The following is a 24,643-nucleotide window of genomic DNA, read 5'->3' as shown; positions in this document are numbered from 1 at the left end:
ACACAGTTTTTCTCTAGATTATGTGTACATATATAGTCAGTATCATACATAACATATTTTGTCTGTCAAGATCTTAACCATTGATCTTTGTAAAATAATGTATTTTCTGTTCTTTAATTATATGTTTTGACTCTAAATAGTGCTGGTGTTTTAGCACCAAATTCTAAAATATTTACATTAGCCAAACAGTGCAACAGTGTTTCCACAGTCATGATGCAAAAGTGTAATATCCAACTAAAGCTTTACACATTATTAGTCTTTCTCTGTTTTTTTTATGTGAAAAGGTCAACATTCAAAACTGTTATCCAACTCAATCTATAATTTAATTTAAAAAAAGACACTGGCATGATATCAAAGCTACAACATATGTGTGTCTGTGACCACAGAAGAAACAAAGAACAGGAAGAGCTCTACAACAATCCAGAAGGTTGTGCTTTAGAGTGAACACTTAGAAAATCCACATGCTGACTGAAGAGGCCTGTTTTGTAGGGCCAGACGCCTGGATACAGCGATGGACAAACAGACCGGCTCTTCACAGTATCACAGATAGTAAATGGACTGCACTTATATAGCACTTTTATCCAAAGCGCTTTGCAAGGAAGGCCTCTCATTCACCCATTCACACACACATTCACACACCAATGGCGGCCAGCTGTCATGCAAGGTGCTTGCCTGCTCATTGGGAGCAATTTGGGGTTCAGTGTCTCGTCCAAGGACACTTCAACATGTGGACAGGAGGAGCCGAGATTCGAACCGCCAACCCTGCAGTCACTGGACGACCCGCTCTACCTCCTGAGCCATGACTGCCCCATATTAAGAGGTTTGCTGTAAACGTACTAGTCAAGAGACTAGAAACTGTATCTCTGCAGAGTCGTCATTCCCTAAATGCCGGGGTGGATGACGTCCCCCGGTAGAAGATGTTGCGCGTGGCGTCCGGGCTGTCTCCTCGCTCCGGGATCAGGATCATGCTGTTCCCTTTCCTCCGCAGTGTGGAGTCCCGGCTGGAGGCCGCAGAGGGCGCACCTGCCTCCGAGGGGGCCTCCGTGCCCCCGCCGCTCTCTACCGGGGTTACCCGTATGGTGGTGAGGGGCTGGGGCTGGAGGCGAGGGTCGCCAGGGTGCTGGGTGGTGACTGTGGCGACAGTGCTATTGTTAGCGCCGTAAGGAGGGTTGTGGACGGCCATCCTCTTCCGGTCCAGGGTGGCGTCTCTGGCGGACTCCGAGCTCTCCGATCCGTCTCTGTTCAGGTCGTTGAGCTCAGAGGGCTGACACACGCCCACCGCCCCCCCACCGCCCCCTCCTCCTCCTCCTCTTCCTCCTCCCACCCCTCCCCCGACCTGGAGCCTCCACCTCCAGGAGCCGCTCCCATCCGCAGACGGAGGCGGGACCAGGGGGCGGCTGTCGTTCCCGGGATGGGCCTCCACCCTCACGATGGCGCCAGTGCTCCCGCTGATGCTGCCCACGCTGCCCAGCGCACCGGGTGGAGGGCTGGGGGCGTCCTGGTCCGTAAAGGCCCGGTACCGCCCCAGACCGGGTCCGGCCTGGCAGCTTCCGGAGCAGCTGCCCTCGTCCAGGCTCTTGGAGTGGAGTAGGCCCTGCTGCTTGGACATGGTGATCACCTGCATGATCCTGGGCTGGGCCTGCCCTCCTCCTCCTTCGCTAGTCCTGCAAAGGGCGCCACCGTACTTCTCCGCCGCCTTCGCCCAGTTGGCCTGGGCGCAGCCATTGGCCGCCCCCTCCCCTGGCGCCCCGACACCCCCCCTCCCAGGCCTGGCGGAGGCGTCCCCGCCACCGTGGCCCTCCTCCGGGATGTGGACCAGCTGGGAGGAGCTGGGTCTGGCCTGCACGGAGAGCCACCCGCCGCCTCCGCCCCCACCTCCTCCTCTGGAGAGGCTGCTGCAGTTGTTGGGCAGGGTGGTGCTGGAGCCGGCCGCCAGGTAGGGGTGGGGGCAGAGGTGGTTCACCCCAGCTCCGTTCATCACCCCTCCCAGGCCCATGGAGGAGGGGTCGGAGCCGGGCCGGAGCTGGGGGTGGGGGGGCAGCAAGCTCGGACCCTGGCCGCCCACCTCAGAGGAGGAGCAGGAGTCGGGGGGAGGGGGCGTCTGCAGGGAGAACTTGCGGCTGTCGTTCTTGCTCTTCCACTGGGTGAGCAGCTGCTTGGAGCGGCTGGCGTCCAGGGAGGCGTGGTGCAGGGTGGCGCTGCGTCGTGCGGCGGCAGCGTCCTCCAGGGTGGCCGGGGTGTGCGCCCGGGGGAGGGTGTGGCTGAACGTGACCATGCCCTCCCGGCCCGGCGGCGGGGGGATGCGGGGTGAGGCGGCCTCCGAGTCGGTGCCGGGCCGGCACGCCGCCGTATTGTGGCCGCCACCGCGGTGATGGAGGTGATGGCGCCCGGCCTCCTGGCTGATGTGGGGGAGGTGGCAGGCGGGACGGAGGGCGGGGTGGGGCAGAGGGGGAGGGGCGGGGCTAGTCCGCTCACTGGGCTGGAAGCTCCCCACGGCGTACAGACCCTGGACAGGAGACGAGGGGCTTCAGATGAACATGTTCATGCTCATCTGCTCATTTCTACTGACCGCGACCGTCGTCACGTGACGGGGGACCCTCAGAGACTGGGAGAGTGTAGACTCACGGTATTCCGTGCCCTATGGTGTTCTCGGCGTAGTAGTATGTCAATAGTGCAGCTACCAATGCACTGACTAGCATCAACGATGGCTTAGGCTGCATTCTGAATCGCGTACTTCCATATTAAATACAGTAGTATGCCAAAAACTAGTATGTAGTATGTCCCAATAAATAGTATGCCACATGCAGTGCACCAAAAATACCAGGATATCCTTCTGCATCCGGTCCTATTTTGCAGTATGCAAGCCAGCACACTTTTCTGTCTATTATCTGACTATTCTGACCCACAATCCTGTGCATAGCAGAACTTATGTCACACGTGCGAGTCGCGCTGTGACAGTCAGGTGTTTTGATGAATCTCAGTTGTGGATGAATGTCGCTTTATGGTCTGCGACGGATGAGGTCAAATTTCAAGGCGCAATGTTAGGACAAGGTAGCATGTCCCAATTGGATGCATACTGCGTGCATAGTACTTTCTAGGGGCAGCTCTAGTACATACTAATAGTAAAAAGTATAAGTACTGTATGCAATTCGGAACGCAACTCTAGTGTTTGCAAAATTTACATAGCAACCTAGTGAACTTTGATTCATGGGATTCGGGCCAATAGTTTTCGGAAAAATCTATACCCCCCTCCCAGAAACCTCATTCTGCTGAAGCACCAATGACTCCAATGAAGGATCAGTGTGGGTGTCTTATCCTTGGACTTGTCAGGAAGTGGGGGAAATAAGGATGACACTGCTATATATTTTATCCATAACCTGGGAGTATTTCTTGTGTTTTAATACGCATAAGGTCAACTGTACGGAACACCGTGAGGCTACGCTAAACACTGGTCAATTTGACAGAAGAAAATAATGAACCCATGTGATAATCATATTATGTGTGTCAACTGATGATAATGAACCCATGTAATAATCAGATTATGTGTGTGAACTGATGATAATGAACCCATGTAATAATCAGATTATGTGTGTGAACTGATGATAATGAACCCATGTAATAATCAGATTATGTGTGTGAACTGATGATAATGAACCCATGTAATAATCAGATTATGTGTGCGAACTGATGATAATGAAGTCATGTAATAATCAGATTATACGTGTGAACTGATGATAATGAACCCATGTCGGATTATGTGTGTGAACTACACGGGTTTTGGAGTGGTCAATCCCCTACCAGGTAGGCGGCGATGACTCCACCCAGCAGGAAGCCCAGGTAGACGTCGATGGGGTGGTTCTTGTGCTGGACGATCCTGGTCAGCCCGCAGATCACGGCGCCCAGGGAGAACGAGAACACCAGGAGCGGCTTCAGCAGCCTGGACGAGTCCGTCAGCGTGCTGTTAAAGTACATCTACACACACAAGCGCACACACACACACGCAGGGATGCACACATACACACACACAGAAACACACACAGGAGAGAGAAGTCAGTGCTGTTGAAGTACATCTGTAACGGGACACACACACAGGAGAGAGGGCTCAGTCACTGCCAGTCCAGACAGCAGAGAGCGGAAGATGTACTGTCGTCACAATCCCTGGATGTGTTAAATGACCATGTTTAATGTAGTAAATTATGAGGTTCAATGTATTAGTTCGCTTCTTAAGATAGTTATGATTCTTTGATTTTTTAAAGTACTCTAATCTTTCTCTCTCTCTCCCTCTGTGCGTGTGTGTGTGTGTGTGTGTAGGGGGGGGATTGTTCCAGAGTGTGTGAGTCAGCGGCTGCCCTTTTGAGGTATTTTTGGTATTTTATTACAGCAGATGAATGTCTGCCAGCCCCCAGTGAGGACACAGCGCTACCTTTTCAGATCGGAATTCTGGGTAACACGGTCCCTGCCACACAAGCCTCACAGGCACCTGGGGGCTCATCCTTCCGTGTGTCAGCATTAACCGACTCAATCTCCCAGCAGCCCACACAGGGAGGACTCAATCTCCAAGCAGCCCACACAGGGAGGACTCAATCTCCCAGCTGCCCACACAGGGAGGACTCATTCTCCCAGCAGCCCACACAGAGAGGACTCATTCTCCCAGCAGCCCACACAGGGAAGCGCTGCTGATGTTGTTGCTCTAACCTGAGGGGTTATGGGGGGTGTCTGTCTTTGCCTGTGTGATTAATTTTACTGTAAGGGAAGTGCAAGTGTGTGCGTACACTCACTATGGAGTGAGTATCTGTTACGGCTGCGCCTCCACGGTCTCCTCCTCTCCCCGACCCGCCTGCCGCGCACGTCCCTGATGAGCCGGCACCCAGCACCTCTGCTCGTGCACAACGTGCGCTTCGTCGCACAGGTGTAATCGGTTGAGCTGACGAGTGAACAAGCTTATGGCCGGGTCGCTGCACAGCTGCCACCACTGATCACCCTCCTCTGCTGCCTACAAGAACCCCGGTTTTCCTTCCACTCGTCGCCATATCTTCCCATAGAATCGCCTGGCAAGTTAACCGCAGATCGCAGCCTATATATATATATCTATGATCGGCATTTTTTGCTGTCTCTCTGTGCACCAGCCTAATCCTTTTTTTCTCTGTGTTCCCCCCAGGATCCTACCAAGTGTGTGCGCCCGGCTTGCCTGCTCTTCAGCCCTGCTCCAACCCAGGCACCCCGCCTGCCCCCTCACCGCCATCTCGGGGTATACTACCTCCCCAGGCGCAACACCATGGAGCGCTGCTTTTTGCCAATAAAACGCCCAGCGAGGCATTAACTCCTCCATTGCCGTGCATTTTGCTTCCTGACAAACCCACCGCCTTACAGTATCTCTGATACAGATTTTGCCGCGTTCGAAACTAAATCATGCTGTTGATGAATAATCCATTGCTCCATAGCCTAGGGTTAGGTTTAATCTAGGCTCAGGGAATTTACGTATATAGCCTGTGAGCGTGATGAACTTGGCTAGGTAGAGGTGAAGGACGGTATGGTGGGCCGAGGCCGAGCCCACGTCATCTGCCACACTACGGCTCGCCAGAGCACCCGGCCAAGTGAACCGGTGAATCGAATCAGGGCTCCGGGACGTTGAATAGGGCTGACTGCTGAGCGGGGGTATGACCGATTACTCACCGAGACGTAGACTGCAGCGAAGGAAGCCAGTGTGGCATGCTGCGAAGGGAAGGATTTTCTAGAAGAGACGGATGAGCAGAAACAATGTTGTTACAGCTTCAATCAACCCTCAGAAACAAATCAACAGAGACACAGTTAAACACACGTATGCACACAAATACACACACGCGCGCACATGCACGCACACACGCACCTCTGCTTTTTTACATGTAATTAGCAATGGTGAGTGTGTGACACACAGGTCACACACACTTTCTCTCTCTCTCCCTTACACACACACACACACACACACTGTACACTCTCTCACATACCTCACACACACACACACACACACACACATATGAACAGGTAAGTACAATCAATCAATCAATCAATCAATCAATTTATTTGTATAGCGCATTTCATACCCAGAGGCAACACAATGCGCTAAAGTACACACACAACGCACAGTGCACCATTGTGAGCGAGCTCTAGTGTGCTCATGTGCAGTGAAGCTTATCACAGCAGATGAGAGCTTGTTTGAAGAACTACCCAGGGTAGCTGAACTGGTGCCCCAGTTAGTCACAAATCTGCAGTCGTGCAGCGACCTTCTGCCAAGATCTGCTCCTGTCGCCAAGCACACACTGCTAATCATTTTGGCAGACAGACAGTCTGACTCAACGGATGTAGGGTTTTGGGGATAAGCCTTGTCATTTGTTTATTACTGCCCAATCAGTGGTGCCGATTCATAAGGTCGGCCAATTAGTGAATTAGATTCAATCCAGACTCCTCCCCTATCTGTGTTTTATCGTTTTCGCCTTCACTACAGTATGTGAACCAACAACAGAAGTGAGCTAGCAACCTACACGCTGAAAATGGCACATTTATATAATAATATATAATAATATATAGGCTGCTAGCTTGCTTCTGTTGTTGTTTCACGTAGTGAAGGGAACTTTGAAAACGGTAAAACGCAGATAGTGCTGTGATTTAATTTGATTTAGCTCCCCTGCATTTTAATAATCTTATTATATCACATAATATTGTAATCATAATCATCCTATGGTATACATTGTTTTAGACAGCCACAACATTAAATTCTGTAACAGATGTCTGCTCAAGAGTAGTACCAGATGAAACCAATAATAAACTGCTCAACAGCAATATCAGATATGACCACTAGATGTAGCCATAGGGAACTGATCTGTTGAAAGTTGAGTTCTCCTACTTAGGTCAGCAGTTTAAGGCTGCTGAGGCTAGCAGTTTTATGGCGGCTGGAATAGTGTACGCTCTCCCTGACCGCTTAGATATCCCGATTTCTTCCTGTTAAATTCCCAATTTTCTCCTATTTTCCCCCCTGATCTGTCAAAAGATTGAATTAATTAATGCTGGCACTGCAGTCTTGTCTACAAAAACAGTCTACGATTGCCCATGTACCGATAGGGTTCCCAACTTTCTTCCTATTTCCCCCCCCCCCTTTGCCGGAAATAATGGCGTACTAAAGGGACATATTTTGGCATAGGTTGGTGCTGAGTCGGCATATTAGACACCATTGGATTTGTGCCAAAGTAGGGATGAGGTTTGGAAATTGGGTTGTGGTCAAGAAAGAGGGGGGAAGGTGGCAGACTATTTAAGGGGTAACACAAAGACAAGGAAGCCGGGAAGCACTGGCTATTTTGATTAATTAATAGCTACTGCTATTTTGTTTCTGAAAAAGCAATAAAGTCATCGCATTGGACTTCTGTGTGCCTCAACTTGTTTTCATTTTGGACTTTGAACTTTGAACTATTCTGAACTTAGAACCATTTTGAACTTAGATTTATTTTGAAAATTGACCTATGACATAGTAAATTATTTTACTCAACAATAGGGGAACCCTCCTACCAGAAATAATATTATATAAACGTGTCATTTTCAGCGTGTAAGTTCTAGCTATTATGTTAAAGGAGTAGTAAAGGGAAATGCATGTTTAGCCCTGTTTTAAGGTTACTTATGATCATATACAATGATTCAGATCAAAACAATGACAAAACTAACATTTTCGAGAAAGTTGATAATTGCTCTACCACCGTTTTGGTCATACAATGGATGTGGATGGGCATCTTCAAAAATCATTCAAAAACATGTTAAACTCTCGATTTCAAAGACAAGAAACTCACCTAGGTGTTAGTTGGCGTTCTGGCATATAATTCGCCATAAAGTAAGATTCTAGTTCATCTGGAAAGGCTTTTTAAAAATATTTAGCATTTAAATATTTAGTCGCAGCACATACGTGTGTAAACTTCCGCTTTAACTGATTCCGATCTTGCGCAATGCCTTGATCTCGCAGTAGGCGACGTCCGTGGATTGCTTCCCTCCTTGAAAAGCTAGCCGCAACAACAAGACAGGCTCGTTTGTTTGGTATCTCAACATTGACATGCTATTGTGCCGTTGCCAATTGTGGCAAAATCCGTTCATCTGTAACTCGTCATAGACTTCCTGTTATAGAATTTACATCTGGCCTCAAGACCTTTCTATTCCAAACACCTTAAACCTTTGTTCTCTCTCACCTTTTGTAATTCACTCCCTCAACCGTTCACATAGACAGGGTGGCCTCCAGGAGGTCCACACACCTAGAAATGTCTACTCCAGAATAACCATCCTTTGTCCCTTTGTCTCCAAGAAATTGCCGCCTTTTCTCATGTCACATGTCTGTATTCTCGGCCACGCCTGCCATTTCATATGACGTACAATGGATTAGCCAATCACATCCTGGAAGCGCCGTACCTGTGTTTTGCTTGAATATAAGGCAGCACAAGATCAGGAGGCTTGACTTCTTTGGATGAACCACTCTTGTTGCGTTGTCCAGGAAGTCCTTGCGCTCGAATTGTTTTCTCAATAAACCAGACTTAACCTTTTGAGCGAATCTTGGTAAATCCTTTTTGACTAGATCAGTTAAAATCCATTACAATTGGCGACGGGGATGACGAAATGGGAGGACTGCCTGTTGTGTTGCTTCGGGATTCCAGTGGATGAACTGGTCGACAGACGTGTCGGTCCATAGTGGGCTCGGAAAGTCAATTTTCTCTCTTGCGCCAGAGCGCATGCTGAGATTATTTCCCCAGTTCTTCCACTGGCTTCTTGAACTCACAGGTACGTTTGAACGAACCCTCTTATGGTTCTGAGTTGTATTTGCCTTGTTTTCATTTCGAATTGTGTGGTTGGGCTCGAACTAAGTAGTTGTTACTCAACAATAGTGATATATGATATTGCATTGTTCTTTGACTTCGTCCTTGTTTCGTTACTAGGGGTTTTGCCTTTCAGTAGCAGTGTGATTTTGGTCTTGTGACTCATTTATTCCCCTGCAATTGATGTACAGTTTAGGTTGTTTATCGGCTGCAGTTAGAACGGTTTAGTTGGTGTTGAGTCAATGCGCCAAAGTTGGCACAGAACGGGCTTCCCCTTTGGCCGGTCGCGGGTGAAATTAAAACCGCAAGCCGTTGTATGTTTTCTCAACGAAGGTTGCTACTGGGAGTGATTTGGTAGTGTCCGATCCGCGTTTCTTGGAGAAACGTTTTCCCCTTTATTCCGGGTGGTTGGTGTAGCCTAAACGAGTTTTAGCTTCCAACCAAGAGGCTGGTGGTTCAGCCGGGCAGGCATATGTTTTTTTGCTTGTTTTAACGTGGGCCTTTGTTCGTCCTTTGTGTTCCGTGTCCCTACACGGGGTTGTTCGTTTTGTTGTTTACTGTTTGAGCTTCGGCTATTGCCTTGTATTTGTTAAGCGCGCCTATTATCAATGTAAGTATTGTTTACATTTTCGACACTGTTTCGACTGCCATAAATCATAACTGCTAGGTTTCCGGTAGCTGGTTGTCTGGGAGACAAAGGAAACAACAACAACAACTACTCCGCTCTCCCGGTGATCCCGCCCGAGCCGGAGGGACAACAAAGGACCAGTTGCTGGGTGAGTTATGTAGTGGTTTAATGTGTCTTTGGTTCTTTCGAAATTGTATTCCTTTGTTTATTTCCCGCTTTGGGTGTTTTAACTATACGTTTCTTTTCATCGTTAGTTTTGAATTATAGGGTGTAGGGTATTGTGTTAATTATGAATACCAATACTAGTTCGCTGTCTGGCCCAGCTAAGATTGTTGCGCAAAGGTTTTGGGATGATGCTTGGTGCAGTTTTCGCTATGGGCGAGATATTCTCCCTGTCCGGTACACTCTCGATTCTCGAGTTAGCGACTGTTAGAGCTCAGTTACAGGCGTTTGAGATGACTAGATTAGGAAGGGAGCCTGGAAATAGATAGATTGGAATGCATTCATGAAGTGGGAAATAGTCGCACATGAGTGTTTTTTCAAGTCAGAAAGAAGCGTAGCTGAGGAAGTTAATCAGAGAGATGAATATTCAAAGTCCCTTCCCCCTCCTAGTCATTCAGTTTTGAACTCTATCATGCCAACTCTGCACTCAGAGCTCACACATCCTTCCCAGACTATGACTGTTTCACCCGCTGTTGTAGCTGCTGGCCCGCCTCCCAACTCTGTTTTTCCGTCTGCTCCCAACCAACAACGACCACAGGGCCGTCACATGAACAATAAGAACCGTAGTGTTAGAAACAGAACAGATCACAGGATGGAAAACAGGAAGGGAAACAGACCTGATACATGTTTTCATTGTGGTAAAGTTGGTCAATGGATTAGAGAATGTCAGTTACCGCAAGATAAAAGAAATGGAGAATTCTCAAACCTGGGTTTCAGCGCCACCTGCTGGAGTTCCCTTGAACAACCCACAAGGTAGATTTTAACTAGCCAATATAGACCCATTTTTAAGGTATATAAAGAGGTAAGACAGATGTAGCTGAGGACGTAAGGTTTGTGCATGATGGTGGGAGGATAGATGATGTTTGCCAGTGTCTTAATCTGAATACAGCATCTCCGAACAACCCAAATATATATATATTTTTAAATGTTTATGTAAAATATCTCATGTTTATAGTTTGAGGCACATTCATCGGGTCTGAGTGTTTTTCTGAGTGTTTTTACAGACGACTGTCGTTCCGGGAGTGATGGGTGAATGCCGAACCAGGAGACGGGCACGGGACCGGAGTTGGAGATGGAGGTTACCGGCCTGCTTCCCTACAGATGGGCGACACCTTTGGTTCGTGGGATGCAGGGCCAACGCCATGTCACCGACTCACCGTGAGCGACAGATAAGTAGGACATAGGGAAGAGACCATTTTGTCCGAAGCGTGCCCAAAACTCTGTCCTCAAATGCAGAATAGGGGAATTTGAGATAATTGATATTTTGTTAATTGTTAATGAAGCGAGTTCATTTTAGTGTTATTTTATTTGAGTAATGCATTTTTTCCCCCATCTCTGTTTTATCCTGACTTCAGGGAATTTTCGTTTTCACCCTTAGGGGGTGTTGTTTTGTTGAGACGAGAATGTTTTTATTTTATTTTTATTTACTTAAAATCGCGAGAGAAATTCTAAGAGCAAAATCCAATTGCCTTGATCACGACTGGGGACTGGGCGTGTTAAAGTAATTCTTACACTGCCCCTGATGTCACTGTAGGCTACTGCAGAGCCTAGATCCCTGCTACTGTCCGATTCGGTAAATGGAAAAAAGCTAGGTCCCCACTGACAAACTACATAGACTGACGAGCCCGACTGGCTCTAACGACACTTGAACAGACACCCTGTTTAAGTTTTCCTGACTGACTAACACCATTTTTCCCAAAAGCAGGATCATCTCCTGCCAGGAAGAGGAGATGATAGAATGTGACTTGCACTTAACAATGTTTCTGAGTATCTTCAACAGACTGCTGATAACCGTTCCTGACCAAAGAGGGGCTTCCTGACCAAAGAGGGGAACAGGGAGACCAGACCAGACCAGAGGACTCTCCTCTTGCTCTCCTTTGTTGTGTCTATGCTGTCTCTCTCATCTGTGGATTCACAGGTCTCTCCTCCCATGTCTCTCAGACATTGCCGACCTGCCCCGTATGAAGTCCCCACTAAGGGAAGGCGACCATTCCGGACGCCAGAGAGGGCTTCTTCTTATCATCTTCAACCAGGCCATTGGGTCCTGATCCGCGACCTGGGGCCATACCAGATTCAACTCACCACGCAGACAGCTGCCAGAGTAGCTGAGAGAACTTTGTGGGTCCATGAGAGCCGTTGCGTCCCAAACCAAGGAGCAGATGAGCAGCCTGAGAAGAGGCCAGAAAACATGGAAGAGAAGTAGAAGTAGCGGGGTGAACCTACCCGTCAAAGATGGAACAATCAGGACCATGGCATTCAGGCCTGTGTGCAATAGCTGTCAAAAGTAGCTGAGAGGACGGTCCATACAGCCGAACCAGAGATCTCAAGGGCAAAGCAGTGGGCCGCCACACTGTCCTCTCCTCTGATGAGCAATCGGAGAGTGACCTTGCCGGTCACCGCCACACTGTCCTCTCCTCTGATGAGCAATCGGAGAGTGACCTTGCCGGTCGTCGCCACACTGTCCTCTCCTCTGATGAGCAATCGGAGACTGACCTTGCCGGTCACCTCCTTCTCGTGGTTGTTGTTATGACAACGTGGACAAGCTCAACAGCAATGACTGCACCTCTAACCCTGCACACACTGGAACCTACATTGGACATTCAGAGACGCAAACATGGAAGCTATGATCCAGAAGAGGAAATTACATTCGATTGTTCACAACAGGAGTGAATGAACTTTGAAATTATCTTGAAAAAATATCATATTTGTTTAAAAGAGTTACAATGGTTGAAACATGAGTTGATAAATGAGTTTGAAGAGTTATTTTGGGGGGTTTTTCCTCTAAATTGACCAAGAGGTTTTTTGCCCTTTTAACACTGGTAACCATGTCATCTTTTTACGTTGTTTCTGTCAAACTTTAAATCAAGGTTTTTGGTGAATGGTTGTCCACTTTTAGACTAGTAACCATGTCATCTTTTTTACCTTGTTTCCTGTCAAATTTCTGAAACAAGGGAGTGTTGGTGCGTGATTTGCACGTGGAAAGAAAATAATCTAATTTTTGTTAAATATTTCACAATAAAGTTTTTTTTTTTTTTACTCTGCGCCACCTAGTGGACAAGAAGAGATTATTTCCTTTCCACATGTATAGCATAGCTGAATGTTTACACTTTGTGTTTGGATTTTTATATTATATTTGTATGTGCCTGGTCAGGCACAAATGGGGGATTGTTATAGAATTTACATCTGGCCTCAAGACCTTTCTATTCCAAACACCTTAAAACTTTGTTCTCTCTCTCCTTTTGTAATTCACTACCTCCCTCAACCGTTCACATAGACAGGGTGGCCTCCAGGAGGTCCACACACCTAGAAATGTCTACTCCAGAATAACCATCCTTTGTCCCTTTGTCTCCAAGAAATTGCCGCCTTTTCTCATGTCACATGTCTCTATTCTCGGCCACGCCTGCCATTTCATATGACGTACAATGGATTAGCCAATCACATCCTGGAAGCGCCGTACCTGTGTTTTGCTTGAATATAAGGCAGCACAAGATCAGGAGGCTTGACTTCTTTGGATGAACCACTCTTGTTGCGTTGTCCAGGAAGTCCTTGCGCTCGTATTGTTTTCTCAATAAACCAGACTTAACCTTTTGAGCGAATCTTGGTAAATCCTTTTTGACTAGATCAGTTAAAATCCATAACATTCCCTACAACGATCACGCAAGATTGAAGTTGTGGCTAGAATCTCTTTACTTGGACGTAAACACACCCGTGGATGTTCTTCGGGTCTTAGATCACCGTGTGTGCGCTTTGCATTTTGAGGACAAATGTTATAAGCCTAGGCTATTCTCGAAGAAATCTCCCAAAAGGGTCTTCCTCAAACATGATGCTGTTCCGACTTTACATAGAGGAACGACAGAAGACGAACGAGTGGAAGAACATGAAGTAAGTTCTTATTGCCAGCTGTGTGTGTGTGTGTGTGCGCCCGTGTGTGTGTGTGTGTTGAAGCTTAATAATAATAACAATCCCTTTGCTAAGACTAACTTTAGAAAAATAGAATTGTAAGAAGTGGTCTTACAGCATGAAATAGATTTATTCGCTCGGACATAAATACTAGTGGCAAAAGCAGGACTCACTTTCAACAGGCAAGGAGTCAGACTCATAGACCAAAAGGTTTGCCAAAAGGTGTCCCACTCGGTACAGCACAAACTTTCCTCTTCGGTGGGCATCTGTCGGCAATGTTTGCAAGCACACCACCAAACACCCGTGGTTCGTGGTATAGCGACAGCTTCATCGACCGTCTCTGGCTCTGCGGTTCGGCGAGCCTCCATCTTTTCCATTTGCTGTAGTTCCTCCTCACTATATTCAGGCTCGAAACGATAAGCGCTGCCATCAAAGTCTAATTCCTCGCGATCAAATTCATACTCTTCTAGATCAACCATTTTGATAAGCGTTTTCTGAACTGTAGCCTAGGGCTTCCTTGTCTGTGAGCTAAAGAGTAGCGTGAGCAGTGAGCAAACTAGCTAGCCTAGCTAACATAAACAATAGCTACTGTAATGGATTTTAACTGATCTAGTCAAAAAGGATTTACCAAGATTCGCTCAAAAGGTTAAGTCTTGTTTATTGAGAAAACATACGAGCGCAAGGACTTCCTGGACAACGCAACATGAGTGGTTTATCCAAAGAAGTGAAGCCTCCTGATCTTGTGCTGACTTATATTCAAGCAAAACACAGGTACGGCACTTCCAGGATGTAATTGGCTAATCCATTGTACGTCATGTGAAATGGCAGGCGTGGCCGAGAATACAGACATGTGACATGAGAAAAGGCGGCAATTTCTTGGAGACAAAAGGACAAAGGATGGTTATTCTGGTGTAGACAGATTTCTAGGTGTATGGCCTCCTGGAGGCCATTCTGTAGGTTAGCACAGCTATGTGAACAGTTGGGGGAGGTGGTGAATTACAAAAGGAGAGAGAGAACAAAGGTTTAAGGTGTTTGGAATAGAAAGGTCTTGAGGCCAGATATAAATTCTATAACACTACCGTAAGTAGTTCCGCTTCCTGAATAACCTCTGCGGATTAGTCTACACATCTACAACGGTCGCATCAATACAAGTCAATGGATTTCATAATTATCAATAAAACCCTACAGGATTCATACTTTGCGGCGAATTTGATGTCAGAACACCAACGGACACCAATTACACCCTCGGTGAGCTTCTTGTCTTTGAAATCGAGAGTTTAACATGTTTTTGAATGATTTTTCAAGATGCCCATCCACATCCATTGTATGACCAAAACGCGGGTAGAGCAATCAACTTTCTCGAAAATGCTAGTTTTGTCAACGTTTTTATCTGAACCATATTATATGATCATAAGTAACCTTAAAACAGGGCTAAACATGCATTTTCCCTTTACTACTCCTTTAACAACATTTGCTGTCTAATAGGGACGTCTTTGCATGTTTGCCCACCGGTTATGCTTTATATAGTGCCCACCCCCCACCCCCTATTTCTGAAAGGTGATGAGTCCAGCCAGACGTTTCTCCAGCGTTGGTATGCGTCTGGCCCATGGAGGTATAATATAAACTGGAGACGGCATTGAAAATTGCTGCCTATTCATTTCAATGAAAGTTGCTCACCGGCGCATGAAGCCATTTGACGTAGTGGCCAAAGCTCGGTATTGCAAGTCACGTGACGGCATGCGGCCCAAGACCCTTATTTCCCATGGTTTGGGGATTATGATAGATAGGGCTAGAAAAGGAAAACAAAAATTTTCTGGGTATCATTCAGCATCAGAGACCAATCTAATGAATATAAACTTTTAATTCAATTGGTTTTTTTTGTTTTTGAAGCCACCAATACCTGTATCGAGCCCATTTGAAACATGTGCTGTGAACGAGCCTCGGGGACGCTGGGCGCGCGTTCATGAGTCCTGCGAACTCGGCGGAAAACACGTCTCCATAGGAAGACCCGCCCTACTCTGCCTCTGATTGGATAGTTTTAAGGAAGTGTAATGACTTCGGCTAACATTTGCTATGCTTTTAGCAATGAAGCTGCTATGATCATGCTAATCATAGATATGAACGTATGTCTATGATGCAAATGATCAAGACGTGGTTACTTTAGGACATCGTTGGAAAAGATCTAGAGGGTAAGTGGGTCAATGTTGAATAACTTAGCTAACATTATCTAATGTTACATTTCTTTATATTAACGTAAACTATATTGATAGGCTAGGTAGCTATGCTAACGGTAGCTATGCTTACGGTAGCTAATGCTAACGGCTTAGGGTTAACTTTAGTTAACGTTAGTTAATGCTAACTTTACGTTCAGAGGTTTCAAATGTATTTCAATTTTAACATAAGGTTGAGCATGCTCAATGTGACATTGTTCATACATTGATTACAGTCTGTAATCTTGTCTGCCGTTATTTAGCTATAGTGGGCTGATGCTTGCTGCTGCTACTATAGCATTTGGCACATTATACATCAAATTAATCAAGCATGGTTATTGTTATTACCTGAAGGCATTATTACCATTGCAAGTAAGCATGCCATGTATAACCATGCCTGAAAATCAAATTAATATTGTGATTCTTCCCCGCTCTGGGGAACCAATCACCTCAAGGCAGCAGAGCTTGACCACAGCCTGGAGGTAGGAGGGAGCTGTTCATTTGCCCTGTAGGCTTCCACCACAGTCCTAAACTGGATGGGACAGCGCAGGGAGCCAGTGCTGAGAACGGAGTAGGGAAGTTGTGTGGAAGAGCATGGGGCTGTTGAACACCAGGTCAGCAGCAGCTTTCTCCAGGAGTCTGATGGCCAACGCTGCAGGATGGCAGCAAGTAGGGAGTTGCAGGAGTCCAGGCGGGAGATGACAACAGCCTGGATGAGCACTAGCGACTAATCACAGCCAGATTTCTTTCCTAGCACAAAGTTTGATAAAAGAGATGAGTATTAGCAAAGGCAAGGAGAATGATTATATCAGTGTACAATGAGCTATGATGGGGAATAATTACACTATTAATTTGATTTTCAGGCATGGCATATACATGGCATGCTTACTTGCAATGGTAATAATGCCTTCAGGTAATAACAATAACCATGCTTGATTAATTTGATGTATAATGTGGCAAATGCTGTAGTAGCAGCAGCAAGCATCAGCCCACTATAGCTAAATAACGCCAGACAAGATTAGAGACTGTAATCAATGTATGAACAATGTCACATTGAGCATGCTCAACATTATGTTAAAATTGAAATACATCTGAAACCTCCGAACGTAAAGTTAGCATTAACTAACGTTAACTAAAGTTAACCCTAAGCCGTTAGCATTGGCTACCATTAGCATAGATACCGTTAGCATAGCTACCTAGCCTATCAATATAGTTGACGTTAATATAAATACATGTAACATTAGATAATGTTAGCTAAGTTATTCAACATTGACCCACTTACCCTCTAGATCTTTTCCAACGATGTCCTCAAGTAACCACGTCATGATCATTTGCATCATAGACATACGTTCATATCTATGAGCATGATCATAGCAGCTTCATTGCTAAAAGCATAGCAAATGTTAGCCGACGTCATTACACTTCCTTAAAACTATCCAATCAGAGGCAGAGTAGGGCGGGTGACGTGTTTTCCGCTGAGTTCGCAGGACTCATGAACGCGCGCCCAGCGTCCCCGAGGCTCGTTCACAGCACGTTTCAAATGGGCTCGATACAGGTATTGGTGGCTTCAAAAACAAAAAAAAACAATTGAATTAAAAGTTTATATTGATTAGATTGGTCTCTGATGCTGAATGATACCCAGAAAAATTGTGTTTTCCTTTTCTAGCCCTATCTATCATAATCCACAAACCATGGGAAATAAGGGTCTTGGGCCGCATGCTGTCACGTGACTTGCAATACCGAGCTTGGCCTGAAAGCCCATGGTGGCTTCAATGCGCCAAGCTGATCCTGGGGGCTTGGTCTGGCCATGCGAGACTAGCAAACAGATAACAAACACAGCTTCCAGAGGACCCACCCCCAAAACCAAACAATTTGCTCCTTTCAAAACATTTACTTTCATGACAAACATGCTGTAGGCTCTTGAGGACATCCTGTCATCTATAGAAGACTGAGGCAGTGAGCTGAATGTGAGACGGACTCAGCGGCTTCGTTGACATGGTGTGATCTATACAGCTACTCTATACAGAGTCAGATCACACTGCTGCTGACGGGCGGCGGCCCCCGTGGTCGGTAGTTTAATTAGCGTGGGCTCTGGGAGCCGTCTCCGAGGACAGCAGGCCGTGTTGACGCCCCGGGCATTAGGAGAGTTAAGCGGTTCAGGGAGAATTGAACTATCTTGTCTGTTCTGAGGAGGACTGTTCTCGAGGCCGAGATTGAAAAGCACCGGGGGAATCATGTGACTGTACATCTTGAACTGAGGGAGGGATCAAATGAGATCATGTGACTGTACTGAGGGAGGGATCAAATGAGATCATGTGACTGTACTGAGGGAGCGATCAAATGAGATCATGTGACTGCACTGAGGGAGGGATCAAATGAGATCATGTGACTACTGAGGGAGGGATCAAATGAGATCATGTGACTGTACTGAGGGAGGGATCAAATGAGATAATGTGACTGTACTGAGGGAGCGATCAAATGAGATCATGTGACTGCACTGAGGGAGCGATCAAATGAGATCATGTGACTGCACTGAGGGAGCGATCAAATGAGATCATGTGACTGTACTGAGGGAAGGATCAAATGCCGGGTTTTAGATAACTGCTCTGAGACTGCTGTGGGAGGTTCCTCTTCTGGTCAGTGGTAGTGCCTCCCTCAGCAATGCATGTTGAGGGAAGGTGACCATGCCAGTAGAAAAGGCATGGGCTTCAGCTTAGCAGGCTACGACAGTCACTTGTCAAAGTTCAAACGCGACATCATGTCAGATCAATATTTGCTTTCACGTTCATACAGTATTGCAATAAAGCATGAGAGGGAGGGGTGCCTTGGTAGCTCACCGGGTAAGGCGCGCCCCATATGAAGACTAGTCCTTTGCGCGGCGGACCCGGTTTTGATTCCCGGCTCGGGTCCTGTGCCGCATGTCCTCCCCTCTCTCTCTCCCACGTTTCCTGTCTCTCTCAACTGTCCTATCCCATTAAAGCTGAAAAGCCCTACAAAATATCTTTAAAAAAAAAAACATGAGAGGGAGTGCTTTATTGTGGTTATTGGCACAGCTCTGAATGCTTCTTGGCCAATCACAATGCGCGGTTGGAACCAGCTGATGTATAAAAACCCATATTTTATGGGCTGGGCTTGACTTGGGCAAAATTGCGAAATCCGACCAGTCAGAGCATAATCTAATGCCATACTTGGAAGTACTGTATAACATTGATGTCCTGAAGCATGAAGGTGAATAAGAGGAGCGAATTATTAAAGTAGGGCTATGTAAGCGATGGTATGATATCACTGATATTTCAACATTAATCTGAAGTACTTTCTTCTCTATGACTGTACGGAACTATTAGATGTTGTGCTTCAACATCTCTCTCCTTGTAGCTGACCTCATTAAAGGACAATGCTCGTTTTTGACAACCTGGACCCCCAGCATATTGACCCCCAGAGCTCCCAGTACAGGTTCAAAGTTGAAAGGTTGCGTGTCCCACCTGCCCTGGGTGATGAGGGCGGGGTCGGCGCCGGAGCAGATATCATCCAGGATGTAGGGGCTGTGTTCGCAGGTGGCGTTGAGCGTGGTGTAGTTGGGCTTGCACACCGTCAGGAAGTAGGGCGCGTGGTATCCCGTCGCCAGCTGGATGATGTCAGTGACGATGGCCGTGGCGCACAGACCGAACACATGCACTCCTGCGGGAGACACACACATACATCCACACAAGCACACACATACACAAACACACACACACAAACATACACAAGCACACACACACACCATCATTTTGGATTTAAACCCATCCCATGTCATTTCAGAAATCGGGCGTCATTGCCCACGTTAAAAATCATCTACAGCCAATACTGTCACACGTCAGCCCAGTGGCCAGCTGATCAAGAGAAGAGAGATGTTTAGAAACCCACCTACAAACCTGACAACTCGCCGTATGAAGGAGTTGAAGCTGCAGCCGGCAGCGTTGAGGTCTGCCTCGGCCCCGACGCCGCACTTCCTCCAGGAGCGGCAGCAGAACAGGATCCCCTCTCCCACCATGATCTGAGGGCAGAGATATGCATCCTGTGTCAGCAGAGGTGCCCTGGACAGGACTGGGACCAGAGCTCTGTCCTCCATCCTCCTCCTCTTAGTCTAGCGACAAGTCCTCATAAAAGGCTTTAGTTTTTCGAGTTACTCCTACCCGAGTTAGAACAAAACACAACAGTATCTCATATGTCTCCCATAAATGACATGGATGGTTGTGAACTTTTATTTTAAAATCTCAGACCCCAATCTCTGAAAAAGAGCCAAATTAGGCCAGTCTGAATGGTGACAAACAGCCCATAACATGAGAATGCTCACTCTTATCTTCATCAGATTTACTGAGGTATGAACCCAGTACCTGCCCTACATCACCAGTCAGAATGTAATTGACCTATACAAATATATATATGTATATATACACATGGATATAAATAGCCCGTGGGCAGGGGTGTGTTATGTACATATAATACATACTCCCAGAGGAGAGTATTTGCCATCAACATTTTCATATGTGGTGATGTTCTGATCTCTCCTGCCCGCTCTCCCAGGGCCTGGGGTACATGCCTCAGCTTTACACCCCAGGACTGGTGCTAGATCCCACCTCAGGACTGGACTTGATCCCACCCCAGGACTGGCCTTGATCCCACCTCAGGACTGGACTAGATCCCACCCCAGGACTAGTGCTAGATCCCACCTCAGGACTGGACTTGATCCCACCCCAGGACTAGTGCTAGATCCCACCTCAGGCAGGGCCGTTGCTAGGAATTTTGGGCCCCCTTAAAGAATCATTTTGTATTTATTTTTCTGTTTCCAATTAACCTCTCCATAGACATTTACTTGTGTACTGTCTCTGTCTGTAGCAGTTTCATGACTGGAACTACTATGAGCCTCTTCACTCTCTGTTTCTAACTGGCTAGGACTTGGCTCTGTAGACAGTAAGAACAGAACAGTGTCTTCTTAAGACTTGGGAATAAATCTATGTAGCACTGTAGAGCTAGGTGGCTGTTGATTGGCTAAGAAACGCCTCTCTTATTTCAAGAGCAAATACCCTCTCTAAAATAACAAAAAACGAACTGAACAAATCAGCATTCAAACTGAAATCAACTCTATATTAATTTCGATGAATTAACAACACTATTTATTTATGTATTTATTAACCATGAATTTCTTTATGTAATGTAACTGTTTCATATGTAGGCTATCTTAAAGGCCCTACTAGGAGTTTCGGGAAGCGTAAGTGTTTTCCACAAAAAAAAAAACATTTCCTATGAGCCTCCCCGCGCAATGTCATAAACCTTAGCTACCTACCCTACTAACACAGTACGTAAAACTGACGGGACACATTGGTGGTATTGTGGTAACTTTGCGACGGTACCAGCAGCGGACCTAGCTGACACCTAGCTGACACTTGCCTTTTCAGTCGCAAAATAACCAAAATAGCTGTCCTCAAGGACACTGTAAGGGAACGTAGCCGCCACTGCTGCTTAAATCCGTAACTACGATGTAATTAAATAACGTGACAATGTGGTTACATCACAGTCCCAATCTGACTTTATTGGAAATGTGTCACAGTGGGTCAGAACATTAAATTACTTAGGTTTATAAGCCGGGTGTTTTGAAGACGGAATGATGGCCACCGACGAGGTAATTACAAAGGTCTTACTAGTAACGTTACTTTTGACAATATATAACGGTCATATTTAAATTATTCTTCGTCTTGTCGGCGGCGTAGGCTACTGCAGTAAATCGTTTCGTCATTCCAAGGAAGTTCTGGATGCCCCGACCACAAAATAATAATCTAAAAATAAACTACATAGGTAGGTCTACAAGAAACGACATTTGTCGAAAATGGACACATAAACAAGTGTGGGTAATGAAGATTCACCCACATTAAAATGAGACTGTTTCGTAACCAAAAATAAACTCCTCGGGGTACCTTTAACCTGGATTACATCTACATGTTGCTATTCAGTACAGTAGTTCAGTAATACGTTTAGCCAACCAGTGTCTACCTCACTCACTCACCATCTAAAGCATCTTCTGGGGCTGGGGGTGGGTGTCTAGGTCAGACGAGGCCACAGCTGATTCTGTGAGTAGCAGGACATAAAGGTTTTTAAAAAGAAATCAACTATATGAATTTATATTCATTAACTTAACACTATTTATTTATTAACCATGAATTTCTTTATGTAATGTAACTGTTTCATATGTAGGCTATCTTATCCTGGGTTAACTTACATCTACATTTTGCTATTCATAACAGTACAGTAGTTTAGTAATAAGTTTAATAGCCAACCAGTGTCACCACCCTACTAACACACGCAGGTTGCGCAAACGTTCTACATACGGCCGCTATAGGTGACGATTAATCTGCGCCACGTGCGGAAATTACGCGGCCATTTACGGAAACGCGAGATCTGCCGATTAGTAGCCGCTACGTTAGAACGACACGTCATTCAGAAGTTGCGGCCGCGTGCAAAGAACGCACGTGATCACGTGGGCAGGAACTTCCGTTATAAACTCACTTGGCTGACACTAGATTTACAGGTATTTATATGACTTGGTCTGCACGTCTTTTTCGCACGGTGCAAATATGGTTGCGGCCGCGTGCAAAAAACGTGAGCAGGAACTTCCGTAATAAACTCACTTGGCTGACACTAGATTTACAGGTATTTATATGACTTGGTCTGCACGTCTTTTTCGCACGGTGCAAATATGGTCACCTACTTACTAAACCCTGACCACTGGCTATATTTAGCATTTGCAGTACCACTGGCTATATTTAGCATTTGCAGTACCACTGGCTATATTTAGCATTTACCAGTACAAAAACGAATTAATGCTATATGGGGATATGGCAGCAAGCATTATGATACAAACCAATATAAGACTGAACACCATTAACAGTTTAGAACATTTTATTACACAAAGTACATTACAAATTAAAAGTATACATATTTACAAGGATGAGGTTTACGGTCTGTCACATTACGCATAGCCCGAAAAGCAAAAAAAAGTATGTACAAGCTCTGGCTAGCAACCCATTATCTGACAATTGCTAAAGTTCTAAAAACAAAAATGAAACAAAGTGCGCATTCTGTGGCAGGCAGACCGGGAACAGACCGTTGTATCCCACAAAAAAAAGGTTAAAATTTACAAAAACTATTTACAAAAAAGGCATCCATCCTGGCAGGCTGGAAAGGCAGGTTTAGGGAGACGGGCTGGGGGTCACCCACATCTGAATCGAGGGTCTGGGCAGAAGAGGTCATCCTCATCTGAATACTCCACTGTGGTCAGGGCTCGAGCTGTGGTCAGGGGCTGGGCTGGGGAGGTCAGCTGGGCTGGAGCAGATGCCTAAGGACATAATGAAATGGCTGTAAAAGCAAGTCGCATACGTTCATTGGAAGCGTGCCATGTCACTGGATACGAGAAAATTAACTGCCTGACATCACATACCTTTTTGCATCGAGCAGGGGCATGTTTCAGCATCTCCTGCAGCTGGGCAGACACCTCCGTCACAGTGGTGCTTGGCTAACAGGCCATAACTGCACCTTTTAACCAAAAAGGGAATGGTTTCAATGCACATGGCATGAAGCAAAGACAATGTATTATTTTGCGAAAATATGAACAATCCCTTACGTAATATGACATTGTAGAGGGTCATATTCTTCAGAGGCTTCTTCCCCCTCTTCCCATGGATGCTGTAGACACACCACACTCTGTGTATGGCAATGGCTGACAGCACCCTCCGGACCACATCTGGCAGATCTTTGCCGCCAATGGAACTCAGATATCGTGTCTGCAAAACATAAAGACAATCATTTACTTTTACATTTCCTTACATTTCCTTAACACTTCCCTGCAAAAATAAGGAACAAAGTTCTGCCCTGAAGTTACTCACCATCTTCCTTTGATGATCCTTGTCCTTCAGCTGCTCCTCCAAGACCAGCAGCTCCTCCTCCGTTTTAGCAGGGTGCAGGTCATCCAGTACTGCTCCCCGATAGCTGTCTGCAGACTCGCCGGACAGTCTCTGCTCCAGCCTCTGCTCCAGCCTCATCATTGTCTGTGCCATCTCCCTCAGACTCTGCATGACGCTGGAGAACTGCTGACACATCATCCTCTGGAAGTCTGGATATTAATCACAGATGTGGCTATAAGTAATTGTACGGTCCCATAATGGATATTCAACTCAAAGTATATCCCTACATGCAGCATGAAGTAGTTCACAAAATTCAGCATATCAGCATCTGCAGAGCTTGATGGCAACACTGCTGGAGCTGTTGGTCTCACAGGCGATGGCATCAGAGAACTACCTGAAAACCAGAGGATAAAGGGATGAGCAGGAAACTATGGTGCTGGCGGCGTAGTGATTCTGGCATAAGGGGAAGAATCAACTCGACATGAGACATGTCAGACACTGACGTGGTCTGGCCGGGGTGCTAATCGCTGATGCATGCTGCTCGTGCCTGGACGTCTGAAGGGCTGAAGGGCCTGGGCTCACAGCGCCTTGGCTCAAAGGACCCGGGCGATGAACATCTACTGCCGAGTAGTGAGATGTGAGATGAGCGAATTAGTGAACTGAGTACATGAGTCTTCAGAAAGTCCTGAGTTAACTGTAAGTGTGCAAATATGCATAGACATTTCACCAACACAAACATGCATGGATACCTGCATTGATAACTGGCAGAGCAGGCCTTCCGGCTCTGGCACCTGGCTACGCTGGTCTGGTCTGAGTTCTGCCGACCGGCTGCCTGGGCACTGGAACATATAGTAGAGGTAAATGAGCTCAGATTAGTCAACTCAAGTAGTACTCTTTTGGGACTGTTGAATGCACTTTATTATATTA

The 24,643-nt window shown here is 46.3% G+C and overlaps 1 protein-coding gene across 1 annotated transcript in view; it reads right to left on the bottom strand.

Annotated features, from left to right (window-relative positions):
• Positions 1 to 874: 874 nt before the first annotated feature.
• Positions 875 to 24,643, bottom strand: part of LOC311312850 (phospholipid phosphatase-related protein type 4-like) — a gene marked incomplete at both ends in the record, with an annotated part of 50,903 nt that continues 27,134 nt past the window's right edge. Inside the window, 5 exons of the mRNA XM_084442857.1 lie at positions 875 to 2,506; positions 3,799 to 3,972; positions 5,674 to 5,731; positions 19,262 to 19,457; positions 19,686 to 19,815. Coding sequence (XP_084298983.1) covers positions 875 to 2,506; positions 3,799 to 3,972; positions 5,674 to 5,731; positions 19,262 to 19,457; positions 19,686 to 19,815 — 2,190 coding nt within the window. The remainder of the gene's footprint in view (positions 2,507 to 3,798; positions 3,973 to 5,673; positions 5,732 to 19,261; positions 19,458 to 19,685; positions 19,816 to 24,643) is intronic.

This window comes from Borostomias antarcticus, assembly GCF_949987555.1.
Source record: "Borostomias antarcticus genome assembly, chromosome: 9".
In the NCBI taxonomy this organism is placed as follows: Eukaryota; Metazoa; Chordata; class Actinopteri; order Stomiiformes; family Stomiidae; genus Borostomias; species Borostomias antarcticus.
Note: the sequence above shows the minus strand (reverse complement) of the source record. Positions and strands in the feature narration are given on the sequence as shown.